The 15,180-nt window shown below is 42.4% G+C and overlaps 1 protein-coding gene across 4 annotated transcripts in view; it reads right to left on the bottom strand.

The window, feature by feature from the left end:
• PAAF1 (proteasomal ATPase associated factor 1) overlaps nucleotides 1-15,180 on the bottom strand; it is a 51,012-nt gene that overhangs the window by 32,370 nt on the left and 3,462 nt on the right. For 3 of the 4 annotated variants that reach the window (XM_028832860.2, XM_028832861.2, NM_001265839.1), the window contains 2 exon segments: nucleotides 9,867-9,970; nucleotides 4,409-4,498 (listed from right to left, as the gene is read on the bottom strand). In XM_028832860.2, the coding sequence (XP_028688693.1) occupies nucleotides 4,409-4,498; nucleotides 9,867-9,970 (194 nt within the window). 4 annotated transcript variants of the gene reach the window in all.

Here is a 15,180-nt window from a genome sequence, read left to right as displayed (position 1 = left end):
CAAGGAGAGAGGACTGCTTGAAGTCAGCAGTTTGAGACCAGCCTGGGCAACAGAGCAGGACTCCACCTCTACAAAAAATAAGAATAAAAATTTTTAGGCTGGGCGCGGTGGCTCAAGCCTGTAATCCCAGCACTTTGGGAGGCCGAGATGGGCGGATCACAAGGTCAGGAGATCGAGACCATCCTGGCAAACACAGTGAAATCCTGTCTCTACTAAAAATACAAAAAACTAGCTGGGCGAGGTGGCGGGCGCCTGTAGTCCCAGCTACTCGGGAGGCTGAGGCAGGAGAATGGCATAAACCTGGGAGGCGGAGCTTGCAGTGAGCTGAGATCTGGCCACTGCACTCCAGCCTGGGTGACAGAGCGAGACTCTGTCTCAAAAAAAAAAAAAAAAAAAAAATTTTTTTAGGCCAGGCACGGTGGCTCACACCTGTAATCCCAGCACTTCCAGAGGCCGAGATGGGCAGATCACTTGAGGTCAGGAGTTGAAGATCAGCCTGGCCAACATAGTGAAACCCCACCTCTACTAAAAATACAAAACTTATCTAGGTGTGGTGGTGGGTACCTATAATTCCAGCTACTCAGGAGGCTGAGGCAGGAGAATCGTTCGAGTCCAGGAGGCAGAAGTTGCAGGGAACTGAGATCATGCCACTGCACTTCAGGCTGGGCTACAGAGTGAGACTCCATCTGAAAAAAAAAAAAAAAGCCACGTGTGGTGCATGAACTTTGTAGTTCTAGCTACTTAGGGGGCTGAGGTGCGAGATCATTTGAACCTAAGAGTTCAAGGCTAGGGTGAGCTATGATTGTACCACTGTACTACAGACTGGGAGACAGAGTGAGATCCTATCTCATTTTTTTTAATGACACATAAAGATCTACATTTTAACTAAAATATATAAACATACATTAAAATTCCCTAACTTTTCATTAGTCCACTGATTATTACAAGGACCTTGGCTTTCTTGTAATAAAATATAATCAAAAGGCACAATTTACAGCTTCCAGTTTCTTTAAAGCAAGGCAAATCTTTACTCACACTTACAAAGCAATCTAAGAGCAAAAATTCAACTAGGGTTGCTTTTTCTTTTTATCTTTTCCTGAAAATTTTGCATTTATCTTGCCCAGCATACTATTAAAGCAGTTTTTTTTTTTTTAAATCATCTTTATCACATCTTTTCAAAGCATTCAACTTTGTTTTTTGTGGTGCTTTTGTTTTTTGTTTGTTTTTTTTGAGATGGGGTCTTGTTCTGTTGCCCAGGCTGGAGTGCAGTGGCATGCCCTCGGCTCACTGCAACCTCTACCTCCTGAGTTTAAGCGATGCTCCTGCCTCAGCCTCCCGAGTAGCTGGGATTATAGGTGTGCCCCACCACGCCTGGCTAATTTTTTTGTATTTTTAGTATAGACAGGGTTCACTATGTTGGCCAGGCTGGTCTCGAACTTCGACCTCATGATCTGCCTGCCTCGGCCTCGGCCTCCCAAAGTGCTGGGATTACAGGCAAAAGCCACTGCACCCAGCTGCCTAGTTTTCAAATAAATAATTGCTCTCTGCTTTTCACATTCACATTTTATTGATTTAACATAATATTTAATTAATTTATATAATTTCAAAAATAATATAACTGGCATTACAACTGACTCTTGATAAACATTCAACCTAATGGTATGTTTTACAGAGGAAATGCAGAGCAAAAATTGACTCTATAAATCAGTTAAGTGGCGATGCATTAGAACACACCCAAAGTCTTATAATTCCCACACCCTATGACTCAGCAATTCCACTTTTACAAATGAATTCTAATTTCTTCCCATCTTTGGGAGCAAAACTTTAGCTATAAATGTATTCATAAAAATACAAAATCACAAAACTGGAAACACTTGAATGTCCAGTAATATAAAACAGTTAAATTAAATTATAGTAAACTCATCAATAGAATACCATGCAACTCTCAGAAGAATACATTGAAAGACAGCATAGAATAATGGACATATAATTATGTAATAAAAAGTAAGTTATAGGCCAGGCACGGTGGCTCACGCCTGTAATCCCAGCACTTTGGGAGGCTGAGGCAAGAGGATCACAAGGTCAGCAGATCGAGACAGTCCTGGCTAACATGGTGAAACCTCGTCTCTACTAAAAATACAAAAAAAAAAAAAAATTAGCCGGGCATGGTGGCAGGCACCCGTAGTCCCAGCTACTCAGGAGGCCAGGGCAGGAGAATGGCGTGAACCCAGGAGGCAGAGCTTGCAGTGAGCCAAGATCATGCCACGGCACTCCAGCCTGGGCAACAGAGTGAGACTCCATCTCAAAAAAAATGAAAAAACAAAACAAAAACACAACAAAACAAAACAAAAAGCAAGTTACAAAATAGCATGTAATGTAAAAACCCATTTTGGTAAAATATTTAAGGAAAAGACAGCCGGGCGCGGGGGCTCAAGCCTGTAATCCCAGCACTTTGGGAGGCCGAGACGGGCGGATCATGAGGTCAGGAGATCGAGACCATCCTGGCTAACACGGTGAAACCCCGTCTCTACTAAAAAATACAAAAAAAACTAGCCGGGCGTGGTGGCGGGCACCTGTAGTCCCAGCTACTCGGGAGGCTGAGGCAGGAGAATGGCATCAACCCCGGAGGTGGAGCTTGCAGTGAGCTAAGATCCGGCCACTGCACTCCAGCCTGGGTGGCAGAGCGAGACTCCGTCTCAAAAAAAAAAAAAAAAAAAAAAAAAAAAAAGGAAAAGACAGAGTATTAAGTAAAATAATGATATGCAAAGTTGCCATGTTGCTGGCTCATAGTAGGCAATCAATAAATGTGACCTTTACTACTATGATTATTATTTAAAAGGGATATACAGCAGAAGTTCCTAACAGTTACCTTTAGGATATAGAAACATGAGTGATTCTCACTTTTTTTACATGTCCTAAATTTTCATCACTAAGTATATATTTGTTTTGTAATAAGGGTAAAAAAGAGCTCTTTTTTTCTTTTTTTTTTTGAAATGGAGTCTCGCACTGTCCCCCAGCCTGGAGTGCAGTGGCGCGATCTCGGTTCACTGCAAGCTCCACCTCCCAGGTTCACGTCATTCTCCTGCCTCAGCCTCCTAAGTAGCTGGGACTACAGGCCCGCCATCACGCCCAGCTAATTTTTTTGTATTTTCAGTAGAGACGGGGTTTCACCATGTTAGCCAGGATGGTCTCAATCTCCTGACCTCGTGATCTGCCTGCCTCAGCTTCCCGAAGTGCTGGGATTACAGGTGATAGGCACAGCGCCCGGCCTTTTTTTTTTTTTTTTTTGGTGAGGTAGTGTCTCATTCTGTTGCCCAGCTTGGAGTGCAGTGGCATGAACATGGCTGACTGCAGCCTCGACCTCCTGGGCTCAAGCAATCCTCCTACCTCAGCATTCAGAGTGGCTGGAACTACAGGCACGTGGCACCATGTCTGGCTAATTTTTGTATTTTTTTGTAGAGACAGGGTTTCACCATGTTGCTCAGGCTGGTCTCAAACTCCTGAGCTCAAGTGATCCACCCACCTCGGTCTCCCAAAGTGCTAGGATTATGGGCATGAGCCACCGTGCCTGGCCAAAAATCACTCTTTTAAAAAATGTACCAAACAGTAAGAAGTGAATGGCTTCAATATAATCAGTTTTATCTACCAATTTCTCACTTCTGCTTCCAAGAAGCCCATGGTAGAAAAGGCTTTATTACAAAGACCTTTAAAAATTATTCCTCAACATGGTATATTTGAAATTTTGAGAAAATGTCCCTGTCCTGTAGGAAAAGGAATAAAATATGAGCAGCAGCATTATTATGTAAGCATCAACTATTACAAATTTATTTTTATTTATTTATTTTTTGGAGACAGAGTCCAGGCTGCACTACGGTGGCATAATCTCAGTTCACTGCAGCCTCCAACTCCTGGGCTCAAAAATTTCTCCCACCTCAGCCTCCTGAGTAGCTAGGACTACAGGTATGTGCCACCACACCCAGCTAATTTTTGTTTTTTTGTGGAGACAGGGTTTCACTCTGTTGCCCAGGCTTGTCTCAAACTCTTGGCCTCAAGTGATCCTCCTGCCTCTGCCTCCCAAAGTGCTAGGATTACAGGTGTGAACCACTGCACCTAGCCAAGCATCAAGTATTATATCATTATCTGAAAGCTGCTAACTCTCCTAAAACACATACAAGGAAATTTGATATAATCTCTAAGATTACCAGTGAGTAGATCTGAACACATACTGTATGTGGACTCGAGTACCAGTTTTGCCAAACACATCACACTTCATCAGCTGTATCATCTTACAATGCAAACTAAATGAAAGACATATTAACTTTGAATATGTTTATAGCACCAGACAAGCAAATAAAATGAAAAATTAACATGCTATTACATTTTCTCTTCATTTTATCAAAATACTTACACTCTTTGTATGAATTCTGGAAAAAGTAGTATATGGTGCCAAAAACTTAGAAGATGCACTTTCCTTTGGACATGAAATATGAATGCTTTTCTAAACAAAGAGGAAAAGATGAGATTTGTCAGTAAAACTCCTCCAATGTATTATAATTAAAGCCTCTTAAAGAAAACATTAGGACTACAGGACATTCTCATCTTCTCTGTGTACCCTCTCTCATCCTCCTTTCCCACCCCACAAAACTATCCCTCCCCTATAGATCAGCAGTCCTTTTAAACTGCTGAGGGCTACAGTGTAATTTGGTATTGCTAAGATGCCATTATCTTTTTATGTTGAAATAAACTGCTGCACAGAAGACAGACAAGTAGTATGATACAACCAACAAGCATTAGAGCATTAGTTTTAAGAAGAAAATCTAATACCAATACTCTCAACTGGCAGTGGGGCAAGGAACAGGATCAGCGGAAGAGGACATAAAGAGATATAAGGAAACTCAGCACCAGCTCCCAAGCCTAGGTCTTAAAAGACAAGTCTAAAAGTAAACTTGCTGTCTATAAGAACTTTTATAGAGAATGTTAGACTACTGACATTTACAATGACCAGATGAAACTGGTAAAGTAAATTATGGTACACCCATAAAATGTATAGGCCTGGGTCAGGCTTGCAGTGCCTACTCCCTGCTTAGACTTAAATTGACTGTACATGTGCATAGACTGGTTATTGTAACACAGTTATATTTTGATGCCCCATGTGTTCTACCTAGTCATTACCACCTGTCTTTCAACTACTATAGGAAGATAACACTGGTGGCATATTAGGAAAGTATGCTTAGAACTAGATGTTAGATTCAGGAGACATGACTTGCTAAAGGCCATCTGTAACCATTTTAGATAAGAATATTGGTGTTTCGAGGTAGCATGTGTAGAGGTTAAAAAAAAGGCTTGGTGGCTGAGCGCGGTGGCTCACGCCTCTAATTCCAGCACTTTGGGAGGCTTAGGCGGGAGGATCACGAGGTCAGGAGATCAAGACCATCCTGGCTAACACAGTGAAACCCCATCCCTACTAAAAATACAAAAAAATTTAGCCTGGTTTGGTAGCGGGCGCCTGTAGTCCCAGTTACTCGGAGGCTGAGGTAGGATAATGTTGTGAACCTGGGAGACGGAGCTTGTAGTAAGCCAAGGTTGTGCCACTGCACTCCAGCCTGGGCAACAGAGTGAGACTCCGTCTCCAAAAAAAGGCTTGGTAAACTCTCCCTCAAGGACTCTTGCAATATGACAGCCCCTTACTCTAACCAGCATAATACCAATACTATCACCTAAGTATAGATCTCCTATAAGGAATTGAGGAGCTACACTCACCAAAGGACCCCTAACCTTTTATCTCTTCTGTAGTAGTACTTCAAAATCTCTGGTAATTCTTTTTTTTTTTTTTGAGACGGAGTCTCCCACTGTTGCCCAGGCTGGAGTGCAGTGGCGCGATCTGCAAGCTCTGCCTCCCGGGTTCACGACATTTTCCTGCCTCAGCCTCCTGAGTAGCTGGGACTACAGGCGCCCACCACCACGTCTGGCTAATTTTTTTTTTTTTTTTGTATTTTTAGTAGAGACGGGGTTTCACCATGTTAGTCAGAATGGTCTCGATCTCCTGACTTCGTGATCCACCCACCTCGGCCTCCCAAAGTGCTGGGATTACAGGCATGAGCCACCGCGCCCGGCCAAGTCTCTGGTCATTCTTCAGGACAATGAAAATGACTTCAGTAATCAAAATTTTCTGAATCTCCTTATATCCAACAAGCACAGGTCCTCACAGTTCATTAGAAAGAATGGTTTCAAAGTCAAAATATTCTCATCATTGAATCAGTATGTTCTTTACAGATCTACTCCTTTAAAATGACAATTGGACTATCTACACAAACAGCACTTTCTTAGCCAGCATATCCATGCCTGGCTGCCCGCAGGCCTTTCTTTAAATGAGTTTTTGCTTCTAACTGCGTGACAAAGCCCATATAGCTGCAAGAGTGCTTGCCTGGATTTGGAACTACCTTTTGTACCAGAAACTAAAGTGTCAGCTAAATTCTCTTGGCTGAATATTCACGCTAGCAAGGATGCAAGGAGTTTCAAAAGCTTAGTGTTTGGGCCTCTGTAAGAATTGGGTTAGCTCTCAGAAGACTTCCTTTCTTTGGAGCTATGTGACAGATTTCAATAATCAGTTCTTTTCTCCTACTTTGCAATCTTGCAAATCAACCTTTGATCCACAAACAGACTATGAAGGAAGATAAATGTTAAAATATCTTCCAATATTAGCAGTGGACAATCATGCTGTTAATGAAAATATTTTAAAGAAAAACTGCAAGAGAGATCAGAACAGACAAAATTCAAGTGGAAAAAATGTGAGTATGCTGCACTAAGATAAAATTCTAAGTCAAACATTTTTATCCTCCAGGGTTAGACATTTAAGCACAATGACAGATCTACTGTTTAAGAGAACAATGTAGCAATATCAAATAGCAAAGTGACTCATGGCAGTTAGGAAACAAATGAATGTTCAACTATAAGCACTTACTGTCTGAACCCACCCAGCAGGTTCACAGCAAAAATTAGCAATCATGTTTGAAGTGATAAGGACTGTATCCAGGTCTGAGTATGAAGGGAAGAAAGAAGTCAGCATCTAGGCTGTGCAAAAACACCTGAGAAAAACGTAGGCTTGCATGGTAGTGCTAAACTTGGAATCAACAGAACTGGGTTTCAATGCCAGCATACAGTCTGTCTTTGATTATTAGAGATTAATTAACCTCTCTGAGTTTGTTTGCCTATCTGCAAAATGGAAATTTTAAATGCCAATCCCACAGGATTGTCATGGTAAAACAACCAAAACTAACTTTTGTAGTATTTTATAGATTCATCCACATGCAGTCTCATTCCCCATTAACCATTCTAGGAGGTAGATTATGATCTCAGCTTTATTGATGAGGAAACTGAGACCCAGAGAACTAAGTTATTTGTCCAAAATCACATAGCTAATAAGTGTCAGAATTAACTAAGACTTAGATCTTCTGACACCTATAATACCCATAGCTGTTTATGAAAAACAAATATGAAATATAAAATAACATGTAGCCTATTACCTGGCCCAAAGAGAGTAATGAATGAACATTTGCTAAAAATCTTATGTAAAAAACAAAGTATTCTGGCCGGGCGCGGTGGCTCACGCCTGTAATCCCAGCACTTTGGGAGGCCGAGACGGGCGGATCACGAGGTCAGGAGATCGAGACCATCCTGGCTAACACGGTGAAACCCCGTCTCTACTAAAAAATACAAAAAATAGCCGGGCGAGGTGGCGGGCGCCTGTAGTCCCAGCTACTCGGGAGGCTGAGGCAGGAGAATGGCGTGAACCCAGGAGGCGGAGCTTGCAGTGAGCTGAGATCCGGCCACTGCACCCCAGCCTGGGCGACAGAGCGAGACTCCGTCTCAAAAAAAAAAAAAAAAAAAAAAAAAAAAAAAAAAAAAAAACAAAGTATTCTCTATTCTTGTTAGTATACCCAAAATATTTTTTTTTTTTTTTTGAGACGGAGTCTCACTCTGTCGCCCAGGCTGCAGTGCAGTGGCGCAATCTCAGCTCACTGCAAGCTCCGCCTCCCGGGTTTACGCCATTCTCCTGCCTCAGCCTCCAGAGTAGCTGGGACTACAGGCGCCCGCCACCTCGCCCGGCTAGTTTTTTTGTATTTTTTTAGTAGAGACGGGGTTTCACCATGTTGGCCAGGATGGTCTCGATCTCCTGACCTCGTGATCCGCCCGTCTCGGCCTCCCAAAGTGCTGGGATTACAGGCTTGAGCCACTGCGCCCAGCCCCAAAATATTTTTTATAACTAAAAAGTTTAATTACACAAAAAAAGAAAAATGAAACAAAAGGCTGGTCCGCCCTTAAGGAATCATCTCACCTTAGGGAATGAATGAACATTTGCTAAAAATCTTATATGAAAAATGAAGTAAGCCGGGCGCGGTGGCTCAAGCCTGTAATCCCAGCACTTTGGGAGGCCGAGACGGGCGGATCACGAGGTCAGGAGATCGAGACCATCCTGGCTAACACCGTGAAACCCCGTCTCTACTAAAAATACAAAAAACTAGCCGGGCGAGGTGGCGGGCGCCTGTAGTCCCAGCTACTCCGGAGGCTGAGGCAGGAGAATGGCGTAAACCCGGGAGGCGGAACTTGCAGTGAGCTGAGATCCGGCCACTGCACACTCCAGCCCGGGCTACAGAGCAAGACTCCGTCTCAAAAAAAAAAAAAAAAAAAAAGAAAAATGAAGTATTCTCTATTCTTGTAAGTATATCCAAAGTATTTTTATAACTAAAAAGTTTAATTACACAAAAAATGAAAAATGAAACAAAAGGTTGGTCCACCCTTAGGGAATCATCTCATCAAAGCATACTAACTGCAGCAGTCAGAATTAGTAGGGAGAGGCAAATCATGGGTGCACCAATGCTTTGCTTACCCATATACTCACCTCAAAGACAAACAAGAAAAACTGTTAAGTACTATTAATGTAGACTCTTCATCAAGGCCTCAACAGATATGGATTATAAGGCTACATTGTTCAGTGTAGTAGGTAACAGCCATATCAGGCAACTGAGAACTACTTGGATATAGGCATATGTTTTCAACTGTAAATTTTATAAAACCTAAATACAGATCAAGTATTTCTAATAAAAATTAGAGTCTGAAATAGGCTGTAAAAGTAAAATATACATGGAGTTTTGAAGACTTAATAAGAAAAATAAATGTAAAATCTCTCTAATAATTTTTAGTAGCATTTACAGGTTGAAATAATGTTTTAGGTATACTGGATTAGATCAAATATATTATTAAAATCAATTTCGGCTAGGCGTGGTGGCTCATGCCTGTAATCTCAGCACTTTGGGAGGCCAAGACAGGTGGATCACGAGGTCAGGAGTTCAAGACCAGCCTGGCCAACATGATGAAACCCCATCTCTACTAAAAATGCAAAAATTAGCTGGGCGTGGTGGCGGGTGCCTGTAATCCCAGCTGCTAAGGAGGCTGAGGCAGGAGAATTGCTTGAACCCGGGAGGCAGCAGTTGCAGTGAGCCAATATCGTGCCATTGCACTCCAGCCTGGGTGACAGAGCAGGACTCCATCTCAAAAAACAAAACAAAACAAAAATCAATTTCATCATTTACTTTTATCTCTATAATGTGGCTACTAGAAAATTTTAAATTACACATACATCTTGCATTATCAGAACTGATATGAGGGAAGTAAGAGGAAGTTTGATGGCACTTAAAAGTATATGTAACTACATGAGAAAAAGAAAACTATTAACACAGGCAGCAAAAACTATGATTCTCATATAAATGAAGTGGAGATACACGATAATCATATAAATATCTAAAGTAGATGTATGGGTACTACCATAGTTTTAAATATCATGCCATCTAGAAGATATAAAAACATACCTTGCTTATTTCATTCACAATAAATCCTTCTGAAGCTGTAATCTCTGGGATGCCATCTAGGCCAATTCCTTGACAAGTTAGGCTGCCATACAAAGACGGTTTCCCTATATGGTACAAAAAAAGCATGTCTCAAAAAATAAGAAAAATTTAATATTTTTCTCTTTGAAGACCCAATTCAGGCATCTGTATAAATAGTAAACCCATGAAATTGGCCCATGAAAGAAAAACAGGTACCTGTGTTAAAAGTCAGGTGAAGTAAAAAGAGAATTAGATTAGGTGTCTTAGTCTGTTTAGTGTTGCTATAAAGGAATACCTGAGGCTGGGTAATTTACGAGAAAAGAGGTTTATTTGGCTCACGGTTCTGCAGACTGTACAAGAAGCATGGCACCAGCATCTGCTTCTGATGAGAGCCTCAGGCTGCTTCCACGCATGGCAGAAGGAGAAGGGAGCCAGTGTGTGCAGAGATCACATGGTGAGAGAGGAAGTAAGAGAGAGGAGGGAGATACCAGGATCTTTTTTACAATCAGCTTTCTCAGGAAAGAACAGAGAGAGAACTCAGTCACTCTCACTCCCCAGGGAGGACATTAATCTATTCATGAGGCGTCTGCCCCCGTGACCCAAAACACCCCCCGTTAGGCCCTACCTCCAACACTGAGGATTAAATTTCAACATGAGATTTGGAGGGATCAAATATCCAAACTATAGCACTAGGCAACTCTAATTTGAAAGGGAATACACTTTCAAGACTAAAATACATATTCTATTTTTTTTTTTTTTTGGTCTGAGATGGAGTCTCGCTCTGTCACCTAGGCTGGAGTGCAGTGGCGTGATCCGGTTCACTGCAACCTCCGCCTCCTGGGTTCACGCCATTCTCCTGCCTCAACCTCCTGAGTAGCTGGGACTATAGGCACCTGCAACCACACCCAGCTAATTTTTTATATTTTTAGTAGAGAAGGGGTTTCACCGTGTTAGCCAAGATGGTCTCGATCTCCTGACCTCGTGATCCACCCGCCTCAGCCTCCCAAAGTGCTGGGATTACAAGCGTAAGCCACTACGCCCAGCCAATTTTTTATTTTTTATTTTTTTTTATTTTTAGTAGAGACTGTTGCCCAGACTGGTCTCGAACTACTGGGCTCAAGCAATCCTTCTGCCTCAGCCTCCCAAAGTGGTAGGATTACAGGGTGAGCTACCCTGCCCAGCTGACTTCTCTACATTTGTGAAGTCACTAAAATGACCTCAGCCTTGGTTTTCTCTATATAATAGCAGAACTGGGATCAATCCAACTACTCACCTTCTACATTCCTACATGCAGGCTGCTGAGCACTGCTCCAGAAAAGGACACAACTGCCAATTGTCACCAATCCAATTCATGTTTCTAAACTCAGCAGTTTTGTAATCCTTTCACCTCTCCCATTCCCCACAGCAGCCGGTTCTCATGCCATCTATCCTGCCATCAAAATCTCCTTCCCTCATAATAGCCAAAACCTAGAAATAAATGTCCGTCAATTGATGAATGGATAAACAAAATATAGTGTATCCATACAACAGAGTATTACTGGGCCACAAAAAGGAATGAAGTACTGATAAAAACAACAAATAGAAACATTGTACTAAGTTGCCTGTAATCCCAGCACTTTGGGAGGCCGAGGTGGGTAGATCACTTGAGGCCAAGAGTTCAAGACCAGCCTGGCCAACATGCCGAAACCTCATTCGTCTCTACTAAAAATACAAAAATTACCCGGGTGTGGTGGCAGGTGCCTGTAATCCCAGCTACTCAGGAAGCTGAGGCACAAAAATCACTTGAATCCGGGAGGTGAAGGTTGCAATGAGGAGCTGAGATTGCGTCATTATACTTCAGCCTAGACAACAGAGTAAGACTCTCAAAAAAAAAAAAAAAGAAAGAAACATTATGCTAAGTGAAAGAAGTCACACAAAAGGCCACGTATTTTATGATTCCATTTATATGAAATGTCCAAAGTAGGCAAAACCATAGAGATAGAAAGTAAACTAGTGGTTGCTAGGATTGGGGGGTGGAAAGTGACTGTTAACGGGTATAGACTTTTTTTGGGGGGGGAGTGATACTAGAAATAATATATGTAAAGCAACTAACACATAGATAGCACACATTTTTATCTCAATAAAGCTGTTATTTAAAAACAAAAACAAGAAACAAGATGGTGGATCACACCTAGAGTCTCAGCTACTTGGGAGGCTGAGAAAGGATCACTTGAGCACAGGAGTTCAAATTCAGCACCTGGGAAACACAGTGAGACCCCATGCATTAAAAAATAAACACAGAAGTTCAAGACCAGCCTGGGCAACATAGTGAGACCTTGTCTCCACAAAAAATTTAAAAAATTAGCCGGGTATGGTGGTGCATGGCTGTGGTCCCAGCTACTCAGGAGGCTTAGGTGGGAGGATCTCTTGAACCCAGGAGATCAAGGCTGCAGTGACCCATAACCACGTAACTGTACTCCAGCCTGAGCAACAGGGCAAGACTCTGTCTCAAAAAAATAAGAATAGGCCAGGCACAGTACGTCTGTAATCCCAGCACTTTGGGAGGCCGAGGTGGGTGGATCACAAGGTCAGGAGTTCGAGACCATCCTGCCTAACACAGTAAAACCCTGTCTCTACCAAAAATACAAAAAAATCAGCTGGGCGTGGTGGCGGGTGCCTGTAGTCCCAGCTACTCAGGAGGCTGAGGCAGGAGAATGGCATGAACCCAGAAGGCGGAGCTTGCAGTGAGCCAAGATCGTGCCACTGCACTCCAGCCTAGGCGACAGAGCGAGACTCCATCTCAAAAAAAAAAACAAAAAAAAAAATTAGCCAGGCGTGGTGGCACATGCCTGCAATCCCAGCTACTTGGGAGGCCGAGGCAGAAGAATTGCTTGAACCCAGGAGGCGGAGGTTGCAGTGAGCCAAGACCACACCACTGCACTCCAGCCTGGGCGACAAGAGCGAAACTCCAACTCAAAAATAAATAAATAAATAAATAAAATATAAAAATAAAAATAAACACACACAAAACCAAAAACCATCCTCCTCCTTAAGAGTTGACATCATTAACTCCAATTCATAAGAAAACTGAGCCTACAAGTTACCCTCAAAAAAGAAAAAAAAAGTGCGGGTGCGGTGGCTCACACCTGTAATCCCAGCACTTTGGGAGGCCACAGTGAGTGGATCACAAGATCAGGAGATGGAGACCATCCTGACTAACACGGTGAAACCCCGTCTCTACTAAAAATACAAAAAATTGCCGGGCGCGGTGGCTCATGCCTGTAACCCCAGCACTTTGGGAGGTTGAGGTGGATGGATCACCTGAGGTTGGGAGTTCGAGACCAGCCTGACCAACATGGAGAAACCGTGTCTCTGTTAAAAAAAAAAAAACATACAAAATTAGCCAGGCATGGTGGCACATGCTTGTAATCCCAGCTACTCGGGAGGCTGAGGCAGGAGAATTGCTTGAATCTGGGAGGTGGAGGTTGCAGTGAGCCAAGATTGTGCCATTGCACTCCAGCCTCCAGCCTGGACAACAAGAACGAAACTCCATCTCAAAAAAAAAAAAAAAAAAAAAAAAAAAAAATTAGCCAGGCATGGCGGCACACGCCTGTAGTTCCAGCTACTTGGGAGGCTGAAGCTGGAGAATCACTTGAACCTGGCAGGCGGAGGTTGCAGTGAGCCGAGACTGCGCCACTGCACTCCAGCCTGGGCAACAGAGTGAGATTCCATCTCAAAAACAAACAAACAAACAAAAAACTCCTTGGTTGTTGAAGGTAGCTTGGTAATTAAAAACAAAACAAAACTAAGTTTGTTGCTTGTAAAGACTTGATAATTTTTTTAAAAACTGTTTTAGGCCAGGGGCAGTGGCTCATGCCTATAATCCCAGCACTCTGGGAGGCCAAGGCAGGAGGATCACTTGAGGTCAGGAGTTCAAGACCAGCCTGGCCAACATGGTGACATCCCGTCTCTACTAAAAATACAAAAATTAGCTGGGCATGGTAACATGCACCTGTAGTCCCAGCTATTCAGGAGGCTGAAGCACGAGAATCGCTTCAACCCGGGACTGGAGGTTGCAGTGAGCTGAGATCATGCCACTGCATTCCAGCCTGGGTGACAGAGCAAGACTCTGTTTAAAAAAACTGCTTTAATAGTATGTATGGGCAAGATAAATGCAAAATGTTAGGGAAAAGATCTAAAAAAATATAAACCCCAGTTGACATTTTGCTCTTAGATTGCTTTTTTAGCGTAAGTAAAGATTTGCCTTGCTTTAAAGAAACGGTGCCTTTCGGTTATGGTTTATTATAAGAAAGCCAAGGTCCTTGTAATAATCAGTAGACTAATGAAGAGATGGTGAATTTTAATGTATGTTTATATATTTTAGTTAAAATAAAATGTAGGTCTTTTGTGTATTTTTTTTTTTACTTTTATTTATTTATTTATTTATTTTTGAGACGGAGTTTCACTCTTGTTACCCAGGCTGGAATGCAATGGTGCGATCTCCACTCACTGCAACCTCCACCTCATGGGTTTAAGCAATTCTCCTGCCTCAGCCTCCTGAGTAGCTAGGATTACAGGCAGCACCACCATGCCCGGCTAATTTTTTGTATTTTTAGTAGAAACAGGGTTTTATGTTAGCCAGGCTGGTCTCAAACTCCTGACCTCAGGTGATCCGCTCACCATGGCTTCCTAAAGTGCTGGGATAACAGGCGTGAGCCACCGTGCCCAGCTTTTTTTTTTTTTTTTTTTTTTTTTTTTGAGATGGAGTCTTGCTCAGTCGACTAGGCTAGAATGCAGTGGCATGATCTCGGCTCACTGCAAGCTCTGCCTCCTGGGTTCATGCCATTCTCCTGCCTCAGGCTCACGAATAGCTGGGACTACAGGCACCCGCCACAATGCTTGGCTAATTTTTTGTATTTTTTTTTAGTAGAGCCACTGTGCCCAGCTTTTTAATTTTTTTTATTTTTATTTTTTAATTGAGACAGGGTTTCGCTGTGTCTCTCAGGCTGGAGTACAGTGGCACAATCCTAGCTCAAGCAGTTAGAATAGGATTTTTGAACATAATTAAGCACAATAAAATAGGTAAAATAAAATACAGTATTGTCCTTGAATTTTTATGTTACATATATATGTATATATGTGTATGTATGTGTGTGTATATATATATTTGTATATTTGTGTGTGTGTTTCTTTTTTTAGAGACAGGGTCTCACTTTCTGGTCCAGGGTAGGAGATCACGTAGCATGATCACGGCTACCCGATCAGGGTAGGAGATCCAGTAGCATGATCACAGTTCACTGCAGCCTTGACTTGTTGG

This window comes from Macaca mulatta, chromosome 14 (assembly GCF_049350105.2).
Source record: "Macaca mulatta isolate MMU2019108-1 chromosome 14, T2T-MMU8v2.0, whole genome shotgun sequence".
NCBI classification, from domain to species: Eukaryota; Metazoa; Chordata; class Mammalia; order Primates; family Cercopithecidae; genus Macaca; species Macaca mulatta.
This window is presented reverse-complemented; position numbering and strand designations above follow the sequence as displayed.